The following is a 17,210-nucleotide window of genomic DNA, read 5'->3' as shown; positions in this document are numbered from 1 at the left end:
ATACATAGTATAGTCGTAGTTCTCCTTGTCCACGGTTTTGGGTACCTACAATCAGTCGTGGTCCAGAAGTGGGTGATCCTCCTCCTGACATAGCATCAGAAGGTCAGACGGAGCCTAATGCTACATCACAGGCCCATGTCATTCACCTTCCTTCATCTCATCACATAAGCATCTTATCTCCCATTACAGGAGGAAGGGTGAATACAGCACAATAAGATGTTTTGAGAGAGAGGGAGGGAGCCTACATTCACATCCCTTATAGTATATTTTTATAATTGTTCTGAACAATTTGTTATTGTTGTTGATCTCTTATTATGCCTGATTTATAAATTAAACTCTATCATAGGTATGTATGTATGTATGTATAGGAAGAAATGGGAGTATATATAGGGTTCAGTACTGTTCAGGCATCCATTGGGGGTCTTGGAATGTATCCCCTGTGGATAAAGAGGGATAATTGTACAGCTCTGTGGGTGTGAATTGTTATATTTGAAGTGAATTTCTTGCAAACAACACATAGTTGAGTCATGTGTTTTTATCTGCTCTGTTGATCTGTCTTTAATTGGCATATTTAGGCCATTTACATTTAATGTAATTTTTGGTATGTCAGGGCTGCCATTATATTGCAGTTTTCTGTTTGTTCTCATTTTTTCATTTCTCTGTTCTTTTTCCTGCCTCCTGTGTGTTACTTGACAATTTAAATTCCATTTTGATTTATCTATAGTGTTTTCTCATGTATCTCTTTGTAGGTTTTTAGTGGTTGCTGTGGGTGTCACATTATACTAGGTGTTACGTCATAACTAGGACATGCACGTGGTTAGCTTGAATGGATACGGTGAAAGAGGTTGAGCCAGTTCACAAGCCCACTAGCAGAGTATGCCACTTCCTGTTGTTCACCAACCCTTAATGTTATCATTCTGTTTATTCTAGTTATTCTGGTGGGTATTCTGGTATATAATATAGCATTGTGGTCTTTTTTTTTTTTTTTTTTTAAGATTTTATTTATTTATTCATGAGAGGCAGAGGCAGAGGCAGAGGGAGAAGCAGCCTCCCGGCAGAGCAGGGAGCCCCTTGCAGGACTCGATCCCAGGACCCTGGGATCATGACCTGAGCCGAAGGCAGACGCTTAACGACTGAGCCACCCAGGTGCTCCTGAGTAGGGCTTCTTTAATTTCTCTTGGTAACATGTTGTAATTCTCTGTGCGGTGGTCTTACACATGTTTCATTAGGTTTATTCTTAGGTGGTTGATATTTTCATATTATTTTAAATGGTATCTTTTTTATTGAAACTTTTTACTGAGATAATTGTAGATTCACATGCAGTTGTATAAAATAATTTGAAAAACTCCTTTGTATACTTTGCTCAGTTTTGTCAGTGGTGACATTTTATAAAACACTAGTAGAACATCACTGTGGGACATTGATATTTATACAACCCACTGATCTTACACATTTGTTTGGTTTTGCTTGTAGTTGTGTGTGTGTGTATTAAGTTCTATACTGTTTATCATCTGTATAGGTTCATGTATCTACCATTACAGTTGGATACTGAACGGTTCCAAAACAACAAGGGTTTGGGGCGCCTGGGTGGCTCAGATGGTTAAGCGTCTGCCTTCAGCTCAGGGCATGGGTCCTGGGTCCTGGGATCAAGCCCCGAGTTGGGCTCTGTGCTCAGCGGGAAGCCTGCTTCTCCTTCTCCCTCTCCCTGCCTGTCTGCTTACTTGTGATCTCTCACTCTCTTTCTGTCAAACAAATAAATAAAATCTTTAAAAAAAAAACACAAAAAACCAACAAGGGTCCTTTGTGTTGCCCATTTGTAGCCACTCCCACCTTCCTCCCACCTCTACCTCTTCACCCATCCCTAGCCCCTGGCACTAAACTGTTTCCATTTCTAAAATCTGTAGTACATTCCTTGTTCTTGCAGAGTGGTGTTCCATGGGGTAGATGGACCAGGTGTTTCACCAGTCATGTGTTCATGTACATCTAGGGTGATTCCAGATTTTGTTCGCATACATCTAGGGTGATTCCAGTTTTTGGTGATTATCAGTAAAGCTGATATTCTGACAGTTTATCTTTCTGTTCTTTTGTTTTATCTGTGTACAGGATCATATCATCTGTGATTGATGACAATTTTATTTTGTCCTTTATAATTCTTATACCTTTTATCTCTTTTTTTGCCTGATTGCATTGGCTAGAACCTTTAGTACAATGTTGAATCGAAGTGGTGATATTGGGCCTCCTTGTTTTATTTATTACCTGAGAAGAAAAGCTTTCGACATCTTATAGTTAAGTATGATGTTTGTTGAGGGGTGTTTATAGATACTTTTTAATCAGAAATGGAATTTTCTTTATTCCTAGTCTTTTTAGTTTATAACATAAATGGTTGTTGAAATTTATCAAATGTTTTTACTCTCTTGGGGGCATCTGGGTGGCTCAGTCGGTTAAGCGTCTGCCTTCAGCTCAGGTCATGATCCCGGGGTCCTGGGATTGAGTCCCATGTAGGGCTCCCTGCTCCGTGGGGAGCCTGCTTTTCCCTCTCCCTCTGCCCCTCTCCCTCTCTCTCAAATAAGTAAGTAAAATCTTTAAAAAAATGTTTTTACTCTCTATTGAGTTGATCATAGAATTTTTCTTTTCTGTTCTGTTAGTAGGCAAATTCCACTGATTGTTTTTCTAATGTTAAACTAGCCTTGGTTTCATGGTATGCACCCACGTGGTTGTGGTGCGTTATGGTTTCTTTCATGTGCTGAATTTTTGCATCTGTGATCATCAGTGAGATTGGCTTAATTTGCCTTTCTTATAATGCCCTTATCAGGTGTTTAGAATCAAAATTTTGTGTTCTTATATAATGATTTGGGGCGTATTCTTTCATCTTACGTTCCCTGGATGAGTGTCTATAAGATTGGGATTATTTTTCTTTAAATGTTTGGTAGAATTCAATGGAAAGGTCAGTAGAGCCTGGAGTTTTTTCTTTTCTTTTCTTTTCCTTTTTTGAATGGGCTCCATGCGGTACCGGATGAGCAGTCCGGAGCAGCTTCGTGCACAGCCCCTCTCTCAGGGTATTTGTGACATATTAGCATAAAGCCCCCTACCGTGCAGCAAACCTCCATCAGCCCAGGGGCCTCATAGGGTCCCCACCACTGCCTCATGGGACTTCCCTGTGCTCAGGTCTCTGCTGTCCTTGGAGACGTCTTTCTTACAACTTTTTCTAGGTTTTTCCATAATTTATGCTCTGTATAATTGAAAATTCATCTTTCTCATGTGAGTTCTTAGGGGCAGCGTGTCTCATTGGTTGTCAGGCTTGTCAGGGTGTGTTTGATTTCAGGTGATTCAGTTCTTGAAGAAGAAGGACGGGTTCATCAGCCTGCTGTTGAGGCACATTGGCACCTCGGCCCTCATGGACCTGCTGCTGCGCCTCGTCAGCTGTGTGGAGCCGGCTGGGCTCCGGCAGGACGTCCTGCATGTGAGTGTGTGGGCCCCTTCCTCCCCAGGGCCCTGTCCCTGTCTGCCGGTGCTCTGCAGGCTCTCTGAGTGCACAGTGAGTGCCTGGCTCAGGGAGGCCAGAGTTGGGTGAGGGAGCTCTGAGAATGTGGGAAGGTCAGCACCCCTGGCTTTCCATCCAACGTGACTTTCTCCCTGTGGGGTCGTCAGGGGCTCTTGTCAGGCTTGTACTTGAGCCTGGGCCTGCAGTCTGCACCTTTTCTGCTGTACTGCCTCAGTCTACCCAGAAGCAAAGAGCAGAGTGTTCCTTTCCCCCTGACACTCTGGCCTCCTGCTCTGTGAAGAAGCAGAAGAGGGCTTTCCTCACCGCCCCCCAGGTCCTGGTGCCCCTGTGGCCTCAGAGCAGGAGTTCTGTCAGGTCCTGGCTTTATGAGGAAGGCATTAGCTGACGGGTTCCATGCAGTGAAAACAGTAAAGACCAAAGCAGGCCTGTTTTTTGTCCCAGGGTCTGTGAATGTGTCTGTCCTGACAGGCTCCCAGTAAGAGGAGTGCTCGTAGCTCCCTGAGGGCTTTCCCAGAAAAGAGGAGGATTCTCATCTCAAAGAAACCAGGAAATCAGTGCTGGATAGGCTGTTCACTGTTGTCGGGCAGGTTTTGTTTGTAATGCAATTTAAAATAAAGCACTGGTCCTTCTTGCCCATTTTCCAGCTCCTGGCGTCAGGTGAGGCATCATCTAGGTGGCACTTCGCACGCTTAGGTTCATTATGGAGCTGCCTTCCACAAAGACTTCATCACGACAGCTAACGTTAGGCAGTGAGTGCAGCATAAACGTCAGCTATTAACGGCAGAAGGCTCGCATAAGCTCGATGCTGAGCAGCCACGGAGGCAGATCTTCCAGTCTGGGATAAGGAAGTGCACTGGTCTCCCCTGGGCGCCCACCACCTTTGTGCCTTGAACAGTGCTGGGCACTCAGTCCTCCCAGCACTCCTGCAGCTGCACCAGGCCTCTGTGCTTCTCCTGCTCTTGGAAAGGCCCTGTTGCCACAGAGAGTGGAGCATAGCTGGGCTCCACGTGCAGCCAGGCTATGCACTGCGGGGAGAGCCCCAGCTCCAGCCCCTTCTGTCTTCTGAGATATCCTGAAGACGGTATGTTTAAGAGTCTAGCACTGGGACAGACGGACCATGGTTCTCTTCTTCATTGAGTTTGGGTCACTCCAGAATTTGATGACGATTTTTTCTTTCTGGGTCTGGGTGGACACCCATTGTTGGGCAAAGACTCTCTGTCTCCGGAACCTGGCTCGTGGATTTCTTCGCACCAAATGACTTCCCTTCTGTTGAGTTAGACATGAACAGCGTCATTGACAGGCCTCTTTTTCCCTTTCAGTGGCTTAATGAAGAGAAGATCATCCAGAGACTCGTGGAATTGATCCATCCGAGTCAGGATGAGGATGTGAGTATAGCTCCCATGGAGCCCGCCTTCTATAGAGCCCGCCACTCGGGACTATTGGAGAATGCTCTCTGCTGCTCTGGGGGCAAGTTGCTCCTTTCCTCAGATGAGGACCAGTTAGACACTTTACCTCCTTTAATCAAGCACTGACTTCTAGACCATTTCTTTTCAGTAAAAAAATAAAACTACATTTTATAAAAAAACAACGGAGCTGAATTAGTTATCTCATCTCTGGCTGAGTAACAAATTAAAACTTAGTTGCTTATAACAAAGTATTTTTTATTTCCGTTTCTATGAGTCAGGGACATGGACATGGCTTAGTGGGTGCTCTGCCTAGGGTCTGTCACAAGACTGTGGTCATGTCAGGGCTCAGCAGGGGAGGGCCCGCTTCCAGGGTCACCCGTGGCTCAGCAGGACTCCGTTCCTTGAGGGCGCTGGACCTGTCCACAGGGCAGCTCTTGGTGCTGCTGGCTTCCATTGGAGTGAGCGAGACGGAAGTCATTCTTCTGCAAACTCATCTTAGAAGGGACAGTCTGGGACACCTGGGTGGCTCAGTCGGTTGGGCATCTGCCTTCGGCTCAGGTCATGATCTCGGGGTCCCGGGATCAAGCCCCACATCGGGCTCCCTGCTCAGTGGGAAGCCTGCTTCTCCCTCTGCCCCTCCCTCCACTTGTGCACTCTCTCTCAGATAAATAAAATCTTTTTTTTTTTTTTTTTTTTAAAGGGACAGTCTGCACTGTGGCTGTATTCTGCTCTCTTGAAGGGAGTGGCTGGGTCCAGCCCATGCTTGAGGAGGTGGGATTTTACGAGGGCATGAGCTCTGGGAGGAAGGCCCCCCTGCCCATGTAGAAGCATGCAGGATGGCAGTGGGGCTTCCTCTCTCGGCCCCCTGCCCGCTCCCTGCAGGAGTCACTGTTGAGAGTTTGGAGTATATCCTGATAAGCCTTTTTTGATGCATGACAAAACTAAACACGATTGCTTGCCCTCAGCAGTTGGAGAACAGTGGTGCCGACTCTGTCTGAGCCTTTGCTGCGGCCTGGCCACGCTGTGTTCTGTTCCTGTCTGTCCCCAGGGCTGTCAGACAGCTGGGCAAGGGGGCCTGTGCTCCCGACTGAGGAGGGTGGGTGCCCCTCCACTAGCATGAACCCTGCGGCCTGACTGGCCTGCTCCCCGGCCCAGAGGCAGGGGTGAGGCCACAGGGACCTCCGGCTGCTTTCATTTCTTCCTAAAATAGTCGTGCACGCACTTCCTTTAGCCCAGAGTTCCCACAGCGTGCATGTGAGGGCTGTGTGTTCTGATGCTCCCGGCAAGGAGCCAGGGGATATTTCTCTCTAGTCAGTTCATCTGCATCACTAAACACCCCACATTGTTGGAAGTGCACTGTCCAGATTTTCACCAGTTAAGGATTAGTGTTGCCCTAGAGGAGTTGAGGCCTCCTGCTTTCTCTATAGCATCTTGCCTGTTTCCATTAGCTTCCAGGACTCATTCTGAATGTTACCAGCTATGATTTCATACTTAATATTTTAAATATGAATTTAAAACACAGTGTCAGTAACGTGGTCACATATGCAGCATATCTCAAAATGGTTCAAGGGATGGAGCAATGTCTGTGTGGTGTATTTGACCCTTGGGAGAGCCCCATTTGGACTTTTGGGGATAGTTCAGTTCATCCAGAAGGTCTGACCAGACTTGCATCCTGACACCAGAAAGGCCAACCAGGCAGCTCTGAAATGGACTGGTTTAGAGAGTCCAGTGTCCTTCCGAGAACTGAGCAGTGGGGTGGCTCCCACTGTCCGGGAGGCAGCTCTGCTGGGCTTTCTCCTCAACCCTGAGGGGAGTGCGGCATCTCCTCTTCCTTCCAGAGACAGTCCAACGCCTCTCAGACCCTCTGTGACATCATCAGGCTGGGCAGAGAGCAGGGCGGTCAGCTGCAGGAGGCTCCGGAGCCCGACCCCCTCCTCACAGTGCTGGAGTCGTGAGTGCTGGCTGTGTTGCGGGTGCCTGCCTGGGTGGGTGCGGGGTCTTTCTGCGTCCTTAGGAGGTCTCCACGCCCTGCTCTGCGCACCGGCAGATGCTGCCGCCTCTGATTCAGATTCTGACAAGCTGGCTATGAAATACCACATCCAGTTAACTTGCTAGAGCTGTTTCTCACGGGGAGCGGCTCCAGGGGTCTCCTGCCAGGTCCAGTGACTTGTGACCAGCAGGGGCAGGAGGTCGTGAGAGCCCTGGGTGCCTGGCCTGGAGCCTGAGCAAAGCCCCTCTGAGTCTTAGGGTGTCCCTCCTCCACGGAGGGGAGAGACAGTCCCTTGGGCTTCAGGCGGTGCGTCTGCCCAGCAGCAGTGAGCTCTGTGTGTCTGACAGGCAGGAGTGCGTGGAGCAGCTTCTGAAGAACATGTTTGACGGAGACCAGACTGAGAGCTGCCTCGTTAGTGGGACTCAGGTGTTACTTACCTTGTTGGAGACAAGGCGGGCTGGGTGAGTGTCTTGCGTGAGTGAGTGCTGAGTGTGACGAGTGGCTGGGTGTGTGGTGTTTTTCACAAATTGCTAATTATGTAAGTAATCACATGGGTAGACTCTCCTTGTTGAAAAGGTAAACGTATGGCTCCTTTGACCTTTGGCATCCGTCATGTTCCCGCCCCAGTCCGAAGGCACCGAGGGTCCCCAGCTTCCAGAGTGTTCACAGATGTGTCTGTGGAATAGGTGTGGCCAGTGAGTTTCCCTGCGGACTGTCCCAGCGTGTGGGGTGCGTGTATGGTGTGCGTGCCCCTGTGTGCGTCTGTCTGCTCTACTCTGTCCCCTCCTGTACGGTGGTGGTGGCCAGTCTCCTGGGCTGACTGGTTCTCTTATTTCCTTGTTCTGGAGGGAGCTTCGTCGAAGCCCCAGCATTGATAAACTGGACTTAACAGCAACAACAAAAGAACAAGAAAATGACAAGAAATTGAGTTAATGTTGGTAGTGAGATTATTAGCAGTTTTTCTTTCTCTCTAGGACCCAGTACGTATCTATTAGTTTATTACCTAAAACTAGAATGATGATGCAGTCATTGTTTACTCTAGTTAGGCCACCAGAATATTGATTGTTTGCATCTCTGTGAACCCAGGGAGCCTGGTCCTTTTCTGTAGGAAGTGGGGGCTCTTCTGAGGGCCTTTCCCAGCCTTGGCTGTGGTGAAGGGACAGCATGAAAATGACACATAAAACAGAGATGAGGGGCACCTGGGTGGCTCAGTCAGTTAAGCGTCCCACTCTTGGTTTTGGCTTAGGTCATGATCTCAGGATCCTGGGGTCCAGCCCCGTGTTGAGGGGGGTGGTGTCCACGCTCAGCGGGGAGTCTGCTTGGGATTCTTTCTTCTTCCCTCTCCCTCTGCTCCTCCCCCCACTTGCACTCTCTCTCTAAAATAGATAAATAAAATCTTAAAAAAAAACCCAAAACACCCAAAACAGAGATGAGCCAGCTGATTCTCTTTTTTATTCTTTTTTTGTATTTAAAATGTTTTTCTATAATGGTCACATATTACTTTTATAACTGAAAAAAATTATTTATATGAAGATCTCTGAGAAATTAGTTGGAAAAAGCCGGAGGGACAGTGTGGAGTCCTGTCTCCTGTTTCTCAGCCAAGGAGTGGGAACCATGGTGACTATTTCCAAAACAAGGGGAGGGGGTCGGAGATGGTCCAGGGAGCGAGAGGTGCCGCCAGCCCGACGGGGGCGAGGGGCCTGCCCTTGGCCATCACCTGGGAGCGTTTTCTAAAGGCCAGTGGTGCCTTTCTCTTCTCTCTGTACCAGTCACCAAACCACCCTTGAGCCGATGACTGGAGGAGTTGGGGGGCGAGGTGAGACAGAGGATGGGGCGCATCCCGCGTGTCTCCATCTGCTGTCCTCGTCCACAGGACAGAGGGCTTGGTGGACTCCTTTTCTCAGGGACGGGAAGGGCTGTGTACCGTCAGCAGCGGCATACTGCATGGCATTGAGCCACGGCTGAAGGACTTCCACCAGCTTCTGCTCAGCCCGCCGAAGGTAGGTGACCCTGACCAGCTATTAGGGACCCATGCAGCCATTGTAGGCAGGATGGTTTGCAAGCAGAGGACCCTACTCCCCAGCTTGAGAACCACCAGGCAGATGCCAGAAGCGTGTTTTCACACCCTCATCTGCTGAGTATCCATCTCTGCTCTGAGGTAAGGCCTAGGGGTTGGACATTTTGCAGCCCCCCCGCCGCATGACTCTTGTGCTCTGAAATAGGGGTCATCTGAGAGCCGTTTACCAAGTTGAGGTCTGGCCTCCAAGTCAGGGACACCAGGCCAGGGGTCAGGGAGGGTCCCAGGGGAGCCCTTTGCTCAGCTCAGCAGCTCTGGGCAGCACTTGGGTCATGCGGAGAAGGGCTCAGTCGCTTAGCCGCCATCCGGTCTCACCATGGGGCCCCTCTCAGTCACGGCCCCTTTCCCTTTCCTGGGTGCTTCTTAGTACTCACCGTGATTTACTGCACAGCTTATTTTATTTATCAACTTACCGTCTGCCTCTCCCACTAGAAAGTGAGCTTCATGCAGGTAGGGATTCTGGAACATTTGGTTAACGAGAAGGTGGACACGTCATGCTGCCATGCATGGGGTCAGGAAACACCTGCGTCCAGTGTGACAAGGCCACTGTTACCCGTGTCCTCCGAGAGTCTTCGTGAGGTTAGCTCAGGGTCCTGAGAGAGCTGGCCCCATCTTGCACATGTCTCATGAGCTGAGGTGCACATCTCTTTGCCTGGTTTGCTGAGACCAGACAGCCCTGGGCTTCTTGGGGCAGTGGACCACCATTGCTTGCTGCTTTGTGAGGCCCTGAGGGGAGTGCTGGGGCTCCTAACCCCGCTGACCCCCCGCTTCCTCTTGCGGGCAGTGCTGCCCTGACCAGCCTCCACACACACGTCCCACGCCTCCCCAGCCTGGGCCCCTTCGAGCAGCTACACCAGAGCTGAGAGGAGCCAGCAGTGGTCATGCTGGTTGCAAGGCTCTAACTGGGTGGTGCTTCTTTGTAGAAGACAGCAATCCTGACCACCATCGGCGTGCTGGAGGAGCCTCTGGGGAACGCCCGTCTGCACAGTGCCCGCCTCACAGCTGCGCTGCTGCACACAAACACGCCCAGCATCAACCAGGAGCTCTGCCGGCTCAACACCATGGGTTTGCTGCTGGTGAGCGGGCGGGGCCGTCTGCGTGGCCGTCTGGTCTGCAGCAGGTGGGCAGACCGGGCAGTGTCCGTCAGAGGCAGGCCCTGGACCTCAGCATACGGACAGGGGTCTGCCCGAGGGGAGGCTTCGGTTCTCTCCCGGAACAGGTACGGTCTGTGCCCAGAGACTACTTCCCGGATCCGTGCCGGGGCTGACGGCGCTGTTGCCGCTGAAGCATGCTGAGTAGCAGTGGGACAGGCCTTGCTGTAGGCTCGTGCAGAATTGGTCTGGAGGCACAGGGCAGATCTCTAATCCAGCTTGAGGGAGTGGGGAAATGACGGCCCATCTCCTTTCTGCCTTCTGCCGAAGATAGAACTTCCGTTACAGCTCTTCAACATAACGCGTTCTAGGATTGCAGCTCCCGGTCACCCACTGTGGAAGGTCACCCTAGCAGTTCTTGCCCAAGCCAGTGGGAAATGGCCCTCTCCTCCGCAGATGCCTCTCAGTTGCCCCCAGGACAGCCTTGGGGCCTGAGGGAGAGGGGCAGGCAGGCAGGGCCGGCTGTGGGTAGCTGCTGAGGACGGAGGGTGCTGACAGGGTGGGGCATCACCCTAGGTGTCAGCCATGGGTAGATGCAGTCTCCAGTCTTGTCTCTGCCTTTCTGTAGGGCCTCTACTCCCAGAGAGCTGACGTCTTCTAACATTTGAATCCTTATCCCAGGAGGAGCCAGCCTTGGCACTAGGCCCGAAGTACTATTGGTTTCTTCCAGTGTTTGGACCGTGAGCCCAGATACGGATCAGGGGGTTCAGTTAGAAAAGGCCTCCTTTCCTCTTCCGTCTCTCTCACCCCTCTTTCTGCTTTTATCTTACTGTGGGAAAATACACGTAACCTAAAATTTACCATTTTTATGATTTTTAAGTGTACAATTCAGTGGCATTAAGTACCTTCACGATGTTATATAACCATCACCACTGTCTTTTTCTGGAACTTTCTCATCTTCTCAAACAGGAACTGACCAGTAAACAGTCTATCCCCACAGCCCCCTCCCCGGCCCCGCCGTCTGCTCTCTGTCCCCCTGGGTCTGACCACTGCAGGTGCCTCCTAGAAGTGGAACCAGACAGGATTTGTCCTTCTGGGTCTGGCTTGTTTCAGCACAGTGTCCTCAGGGCTCCCCCGGGTCGTGGCAGGTGTCAGCAGGCTGAGTACTACTCCACGATGCCGATGGCCACGTTTTGTCTGTCCCTCCGGCCGGCGGGGGACAGCGGGGTTGCTTCCACATGTTAGCTGTTGTGAGTAGGTGCTGCTCTAAGTACAGCTGGACAGTACCTCTCTGAGACCTGCTTTCATTGCTTTTGGGTATATGCCCAGAAGTGGGATTGCTGGGTCGGAACGTATTTCTGTGATTAATCTTTTGAGGAGCCTCCACACTGTTTTCCACGGTGATTGTACCAACTTACGTTCCCATCAGCAGTGTATGGGGGTCCAGTTTCTCCACATCCTCATCAACACCTGTTTTCTGTTTATTGGGATTTTCTGTTTGTTTTTTAATAATAGGCATCCTAGTGTTGTAAGTGGTATTTCACGGCAGGGGTGTTCTGCTTTGCATTTCCCTAATGATTATCTCTGGAGAACTGTTTGTTCAAGTCCTTTGTCTATTTTTTAAGTGGGTTTTTTTTAATGGTTGAATTGTAGGAGCTCTTTATATATTCTCTATATTAAAACTTACCGGATGTATGATTTGAAAATACATTCGTCCATTCTGTAGATTATTTTCACTCTCTTGATGATAGCATCTGACACAAAAGTTGTAAATCTTGATAAAGTCCGACTTCCTATTTTTTTCTTCTATTGATTGTGTTTTGGGTGTCGTATGCAAGAAATCATTGCCAGGTCTGCTGTCATGAAGCTCTCCTCCTATGTTTTCTTCTAAGAGTTTTATAGTTCTAGCTTTACTAGGCCTTTGATCTATTTTAAGTTAATTTTTATATGTAGTGTAAGATAAGGGTCCCACTTCTTTCTTTTCCATGCTGATATCCAGTTTTTCCAGCACCATTTGTTGGAGAGACTGTCTTTTCCCACTTTGAATGATCGTGACGCTGTCATGGAGAACCAGTTGACCATGTGGAGCCTGGCTGTCTCAGTGGGTAGAGCATGTGACTTTTGATCTCAGGCTTGTGAGTTTGACCACCAGGCTGGGCTTAGAGATTACTTAAACGAAAGAAAGAAAGACAGGGAGGGAGGAAAGGGGCTGGGGAAAGGGAAAGGAAGGGAAAGAGGGAAGGAAGAAAAGAAAGAAAAAGAATCAGTTGGCCATATATGTGAGGATGTATTTCTAGACTCTCGTTTTTTTGGTCTATATGTCTATCCTCATGCAACTATCACACTATTTTGATTACTGTAGTTATGTAGTGAGTTTTAAAACTGGAAAATGTGAGTTCTCCAACTTTGTTCTTTTTCAAGATTGTTTTGGCTGTTTGGGATCCCTTTAGATTCCATATAAATTTTAAGATGGAGGGCGCCTGGGTGGCTCAGTCTCTTAAGCGACTGCCTTTGGCTCAGGTCATGGTCTCAGAGCCCCGCATTGGGCTCCCTGTTCAGTGGGGTCTGCTTCTCTCTCTCTGACCCTCCCCTCTCTTGTGCTCTCTCTCTCTCTCAAATAAATAAAATCTTTAAAAAAGTATAAATTTTAGGATGGGTTTTCTATTTCTACCAAAAAAAAATGCCATTGGGATCTTGATAGATAATTAGTCTATAGAGCACTTTGGGTAGTATTGTCATCTTAACAAAATTAAGTCTTCCAATCTACGAACATGGAGTCTTTCCATTATTTATGTCTTCTTTACTCTTCAGCACTGTTTGTAGTTTCTAATGTACAAGTCTTTCATTTTCTAGGTTTAATTTATTCCTGAGTATTTTATTCTTTTTTTATTTTTATTTATTTTTAAAGATTTATTTATTTGAGAGAGCGAGAATGAGAGAGAGAGAGAGTACATGAGAAGGGGGAGGGTTAGAGGGAGAAGCAGGCTCCTCGCTGAGCAGGGAGCCCGACGTGGGACTTGATCCCAGAACTCCAGGATCATGACCCGAGCCAAAGTCAGACACTTAACCAACTGAGCCACCCAGGCGTCCCCTATATGTATCTTTTTTTTTTTTTAAGATTTTATTTATTTGAGAGAGAGAATGAGAAAGAGAGAGCATGAGACGGGGGAGGGTCAGAAGGAGAAGCAGACTCCCCGCTGAGCAGGGAGCCCGATGCGGGACTCGATCCCGGGACTCCAGGACCATGACCCGAGCCGAAGGCAGTCGCTCAACCAACTGAGCCACCCAGGTGCCCATCTTTTTTTTTTTTTTTTTTTTAAAGATTTTATTTATTTGACAGACACAGTGAGAGAAGGAACACAAGCAGGGGGAGTGGCAGAGGGAGAAGCAGGCTCTCCGCTGAGCAGGGGGTCCAATGTGGGGCTCTATCCCAGGACCCTGGGATCATGACCTGAGCCGAAGGCAGACGCTTAACAACTGAGCCACCCAGGCACCCCCTAAGTATTTTATTCTTTTGAATGTTGTTATAAATAGAATTGTTCTCTTAATTTTTTTAATCTAAGCTAGTGTGTGGAAGTGTACTATTTGTGTGTTGATTTTGTGTCCTGTGACTTTGCTGAACTTATTAGCTCAACAGTTTGTGTGGAATCTGAAATTTTCTGCATATAAGATTGCATCATCTGTGAAAAGAGGTAATTCTACTTCTTTCTTTCCAGTTTGCACGCCTTTTATTTCTGTTCCTTGCCCAGTTGCTCTGTTTAGAACTTCCAGTGCAACATTGAAAGTGGGCATCCTTGCCTTGCTCTTCATAGAGAAAGCTTTCAGTCCTTCACCCTTGAGTGTGGTGTTTGCCGTGGGCCAGCCACACATGACCTTTATCACGTTGAGGAGGTTTCCTTTTATTGTTAGTTTATTAAGTGTTTTTATCAAGAAAATATGTCAAATATTGTCAAATGTGCTTTCAATATCAGTTGAGACGATTGTCTGTTTGGTTTTTTTTTCCCCCTTTATTTGGTTAATATGGTGCATTACATTGGTTTTCAGATGTCGAACCATCCCTGCATTCCAGGAATAAATCCTGCCTGGTCTTGGAGTGTAGTCCCTTAACATGCTGCTGAGTCTGGTTTGTTAGTATTTTGTTGAGGATTTTTGCATTGATGTTCATAAGGGATATAGGTGTGTGGTTTTCTTGGCGTGTCTTCATCTGGCTTTGATAACGAGGTAATACTGTCCTCACAGAATGAATTAGAAAGTGTTCCTTCTTTATGGGGGAAGAGTTTGAGGATTGTTGTTGTTGATTCTTCTTTAAATGTTTGGTAGAATTCATCAGTGAAGCTGTCTGGCCCTGGGCTTTTCTTTATTGGAAGGTGGGTCTGACTCTGTGTTGAAGAATAGGTAACATCGTGAAGCCGCCTCCAGGGTCACTCAAGGTCACACAGGCAGAGAGAGCGAAGCTGAGATTTGGGACCATGTTTCTGTGGAGAACTGTGTTAAGCAGATGGGCTTCCTGCCTTTAGCCATTTCCCAAATCCTTGGTGTGGAGGAAGGGCCCATACTCCTGTCTCGGGGAGTCTACACCCTGTCCTCCTGCCCCATTTCCCCCCCTGCATACCCCTCCTCCTCCCTCGTGGACAGCAGAGGGCCTGAGACACAGGCTGCCATAGCCACTGTGGCCAGAGGGATGTGGACAGGCATTCTGTGTCACTCCTCCTTGCTGCTGCCTCCCTACTGGCATCGGGGACCAGAGAGCCCGAAGCAGGCTGCCGTGCCCAGCCCTGGTCCAGGGGTGCTATGCGGCCACCCTCACTCAGCCTCCTCTGGGCTTCGGCCTGTGCAGCTGAGGTTTGGGCCCTGCTGGGTTCCTTCAGGGAGTGCCCACGTGTGCACCTCTCGATTTCATGTCCCCTCCCGAATAGAATCCCTGGATGTCTGAGAATTTAATGTACTTCCAGTAACTCATGGGTCAAAGACAGATCATAAAGGAAGAATAGTAAAAATACCATATAGCAAAATGTATAAGGATACCTGGGAAAGAAAAAAGGCTAAAAGTGAGTGAGTTAAGCTTCTAACTTAAGGACAAAAGGATAAGCCCACCACAGGACATGGTCAGATGAGAGCAGAGATTACCGGGAGCGGAACAAAGCAGCAAGCTGGGGATGGAAGGGCAGGTGGTCATGGAGAGACCGTGTCAAGGAAGAACCTTCAGCGTCCCCTGACCACTTAGATGGCCAGGGGACAGTGATCCCCTCACTTGTGTGGTCCCGCCGCCAGGAGAAAACCAGTCCACAGACTTTCCTCTGTCCTCTGTTTACCCCAGGACCTGTTTTTTAAGTACACTTGGAATAACTTCTTGCACTTCCAAGTGGAACTGTGCATTGCCGCCATCCTGTCCCACGCTGCCCGGGAGGACAGGGCGGAAGCCAGCGGACCGGAGAGCGGGGTGCAGCTTCTGCCCGGGAACGGGGGCCCAGACACCCCCCCGCCTGCCGCCAGCCGCCCTGAGAGCACAATGGTGACCCATGTAAGTCCGGCCAGTGACCCATGTTTTGCTGTGTGCCCTGCGCATCACTGCTTGCTGAGCCCACCCTCAGTGTGTGGATGTCGGCACTAACGCTGGCCGCCCGTGGCCACCCCTAATCCTCCCAGGACGTGGATGCGCTGCCCTCCCTCCACCCATCAGACTGCGAGTCACAAAGGAAGTGTCCACGTTTGCCAGGGCCACTGTACTGGGGGAGCCGAGGCGCCGGAGGGGGAGGGTCTGCTCCTTCCAGGCCGGTCTGCTGTACCCTGTCGTAGCCATGAAGGAAAATGCAAGGGAAAGAGAGAGCATGAGTCGAAAATTCTCATGAGAAATGCTCTGGGATTATGGACCTTTTGAAACTACATTCTCTCTCCTTTTCCTTGCTCGCCCATGAGTGCATGACGGACGCTCACCTCCGGGACTGCCCACAGCTTTTCCGGGGCCTCAAGCAGGCACACCCCTGGTGTCTGTGTCTCCCTGCCCTGAACTGCTCTAGCGTTGTGTCTGGCAGAGAGTCGGCCTCAGCAGGTGTTTGCTGAGGAGGAGAGGAAGCAAGCAAGTGCCCGGCTGGGTGCTCTTGAGAAGTAGCACTGACGCCCCTCCCCGTGTCAAGGAGCCCACTTAGAGATGCTTCCCTGGCAAGGCCCGGGGCTGTGCAGGGACAGCCCTGGCCCTCAGGCTGGCTGTGAGGCCCACACAGGAGGGGCAGAGGCTCGGGAAGGCCTTGGTCTTTGGTGAGAGTCCCCATAGAAGGTGTGGCTTGAGCGAGTCCTGCAACGTGCAGGCCTGAGCTGGACAGCAGCCCAGGGGGTAGACAGCCGGGGGCAGGCGACTTCAGTGGTGAGGGCCACACGGGGGTGGGGGTGTGCAGGGGGCCCCGTGTGGGGTGGGGTGTGAGTTGAGTCCCAGAACAAACGTGCAGGCACAGGAAACAGTACTCAGGCTCACTCCTTGCTTCTGGACACAGGAGGTGGGAGGAGGCCAAGGGGAAGGAGCGGAACTGGGCAGCCCTCGGGGGGCCTAGGGGCTGCAGAGAGGCCGCAATGGTGTCCCTGCCCACGGTGAGCCTTGTGCTCGTGTGCCTGCTTCACCGTCTGGGGGTGGGTGGAGGGGAGTGTGCAGCCCTGTAGACCCTGACCAGTGTCACCTGGCCCTCTAGCTGTTCCAGAAGTGCTGCCTGGTCCAGAGGATCCTGGAGGCCTGGGAAGCCAATGATCATGCTCAGTAAGAACCCCCGGGGGGCTGCAGGGGGTGCCTGAGGGCCCAGTGCAGGTTTCTGGGGCCGCCACGGGGTGTCCAGGAAGGGGGTCCTGTTCCTGGATGAACACCTGGAAGTGCTGTCCAGGGAAGGTCAGGGCCTAGGGGGACCAGAGGAGACGGGCCGAGCAGCTCTATACTCCACCCCCGCCCTCCCCATCTGTCAGCCAAGACCCCATCTTATACCCACAGTGTGTCCTCAATTCTCCCATCTCCCCACCCCAGCCACCAGCCAGTTCTCACTGAGCCCTGAAACCTCCCAAGCGCATCTAAGCTACTTCCTGCTGGCTTTCCTGCCCCACCCAGCTGGGATCTATCTGAAACACACAGATGGTCTCACCGTTGCCTAGAAGTCTCGACCACCCA

The 17,210-nt window shown here is 50.1% G+C and overlaps 1 protein-coding gene across 12 annotated transcripts in view; it reads left to right on the top strand.

Moving 5' to 3' along the window:
• The window catches only part of PPP6R2 (protein phosphatase 6 regulatory subunit 2), a 53,148-nt gene that overhangs the window by 25,857 nt on the left and 10,081 nt on the right, over positions 1 to 17,210 (top strand). For 10 of the 12 annotated variants that reach the window (XM_034985993.1, XM_034985999.1, XM_034985995.1 and 7 more), the window contains 9 exons: positions 3,323 to 3,460; positions 4,822 to 4,887; positions 6,747 to 6,859; positions 7,246 to 7,359; positions 8,772 to 8,898; positions 9,408 to 9,554; positions 9,899 to 10,051; positions 15,384 to 15,587; positions 16,747 to 16,811. In XM_034985993.1, the coding sequence (XP_034841884.1) occupies positions 3,323 to 3,460; positions 4,822 to 4,887; positions 6,747 to 6,859; positions 7,246 to 7,359; positions 8,772 to 8,898; positions 9,408 to 9,554; positions 9,899 to 10,051; positions 15,384 to 15,587; positions 16,747 to 16,811 (1,127 nt within the window). The remainder of the gene's footprint in view (positions 1 to 3,322; positions 3,461 to 4,821; positions 4,888 to 6,746; positions 6,860 to 7,245; positions 7,360 to 8,771; positions 8,899 to 9,407; positions 9,555 to 9,898; positions 10,052 to 15,383; positions 15,588 to 16,746; positions 16,812 to 17,210) is intronic. The other 2 variants (XM_034985997.1, XM_034985996.1) reach the window with 1 other exon arrangement.

The sequence above is a fragment of the Mirounga leonina genome, unplaced genomic scaffold (assembly GCF_011800145.1).
Source record: "Mirounga leonina isolate KUSES-001 unplaced genomic scaffold, KU_Mleo_1.0 Mir_375, whole genome shotgun sequence".
Lineage (NCBI taxonomy): Eukaryota > Metazoa > Chordata > Mammalia > Carnivora > Phocidae > Mirounga > Mirounga leonina.
Note: the sequence above shows the minus strand (reverse complement) of the source record. Positions and strands in the feature narration are given on the sequence as shown.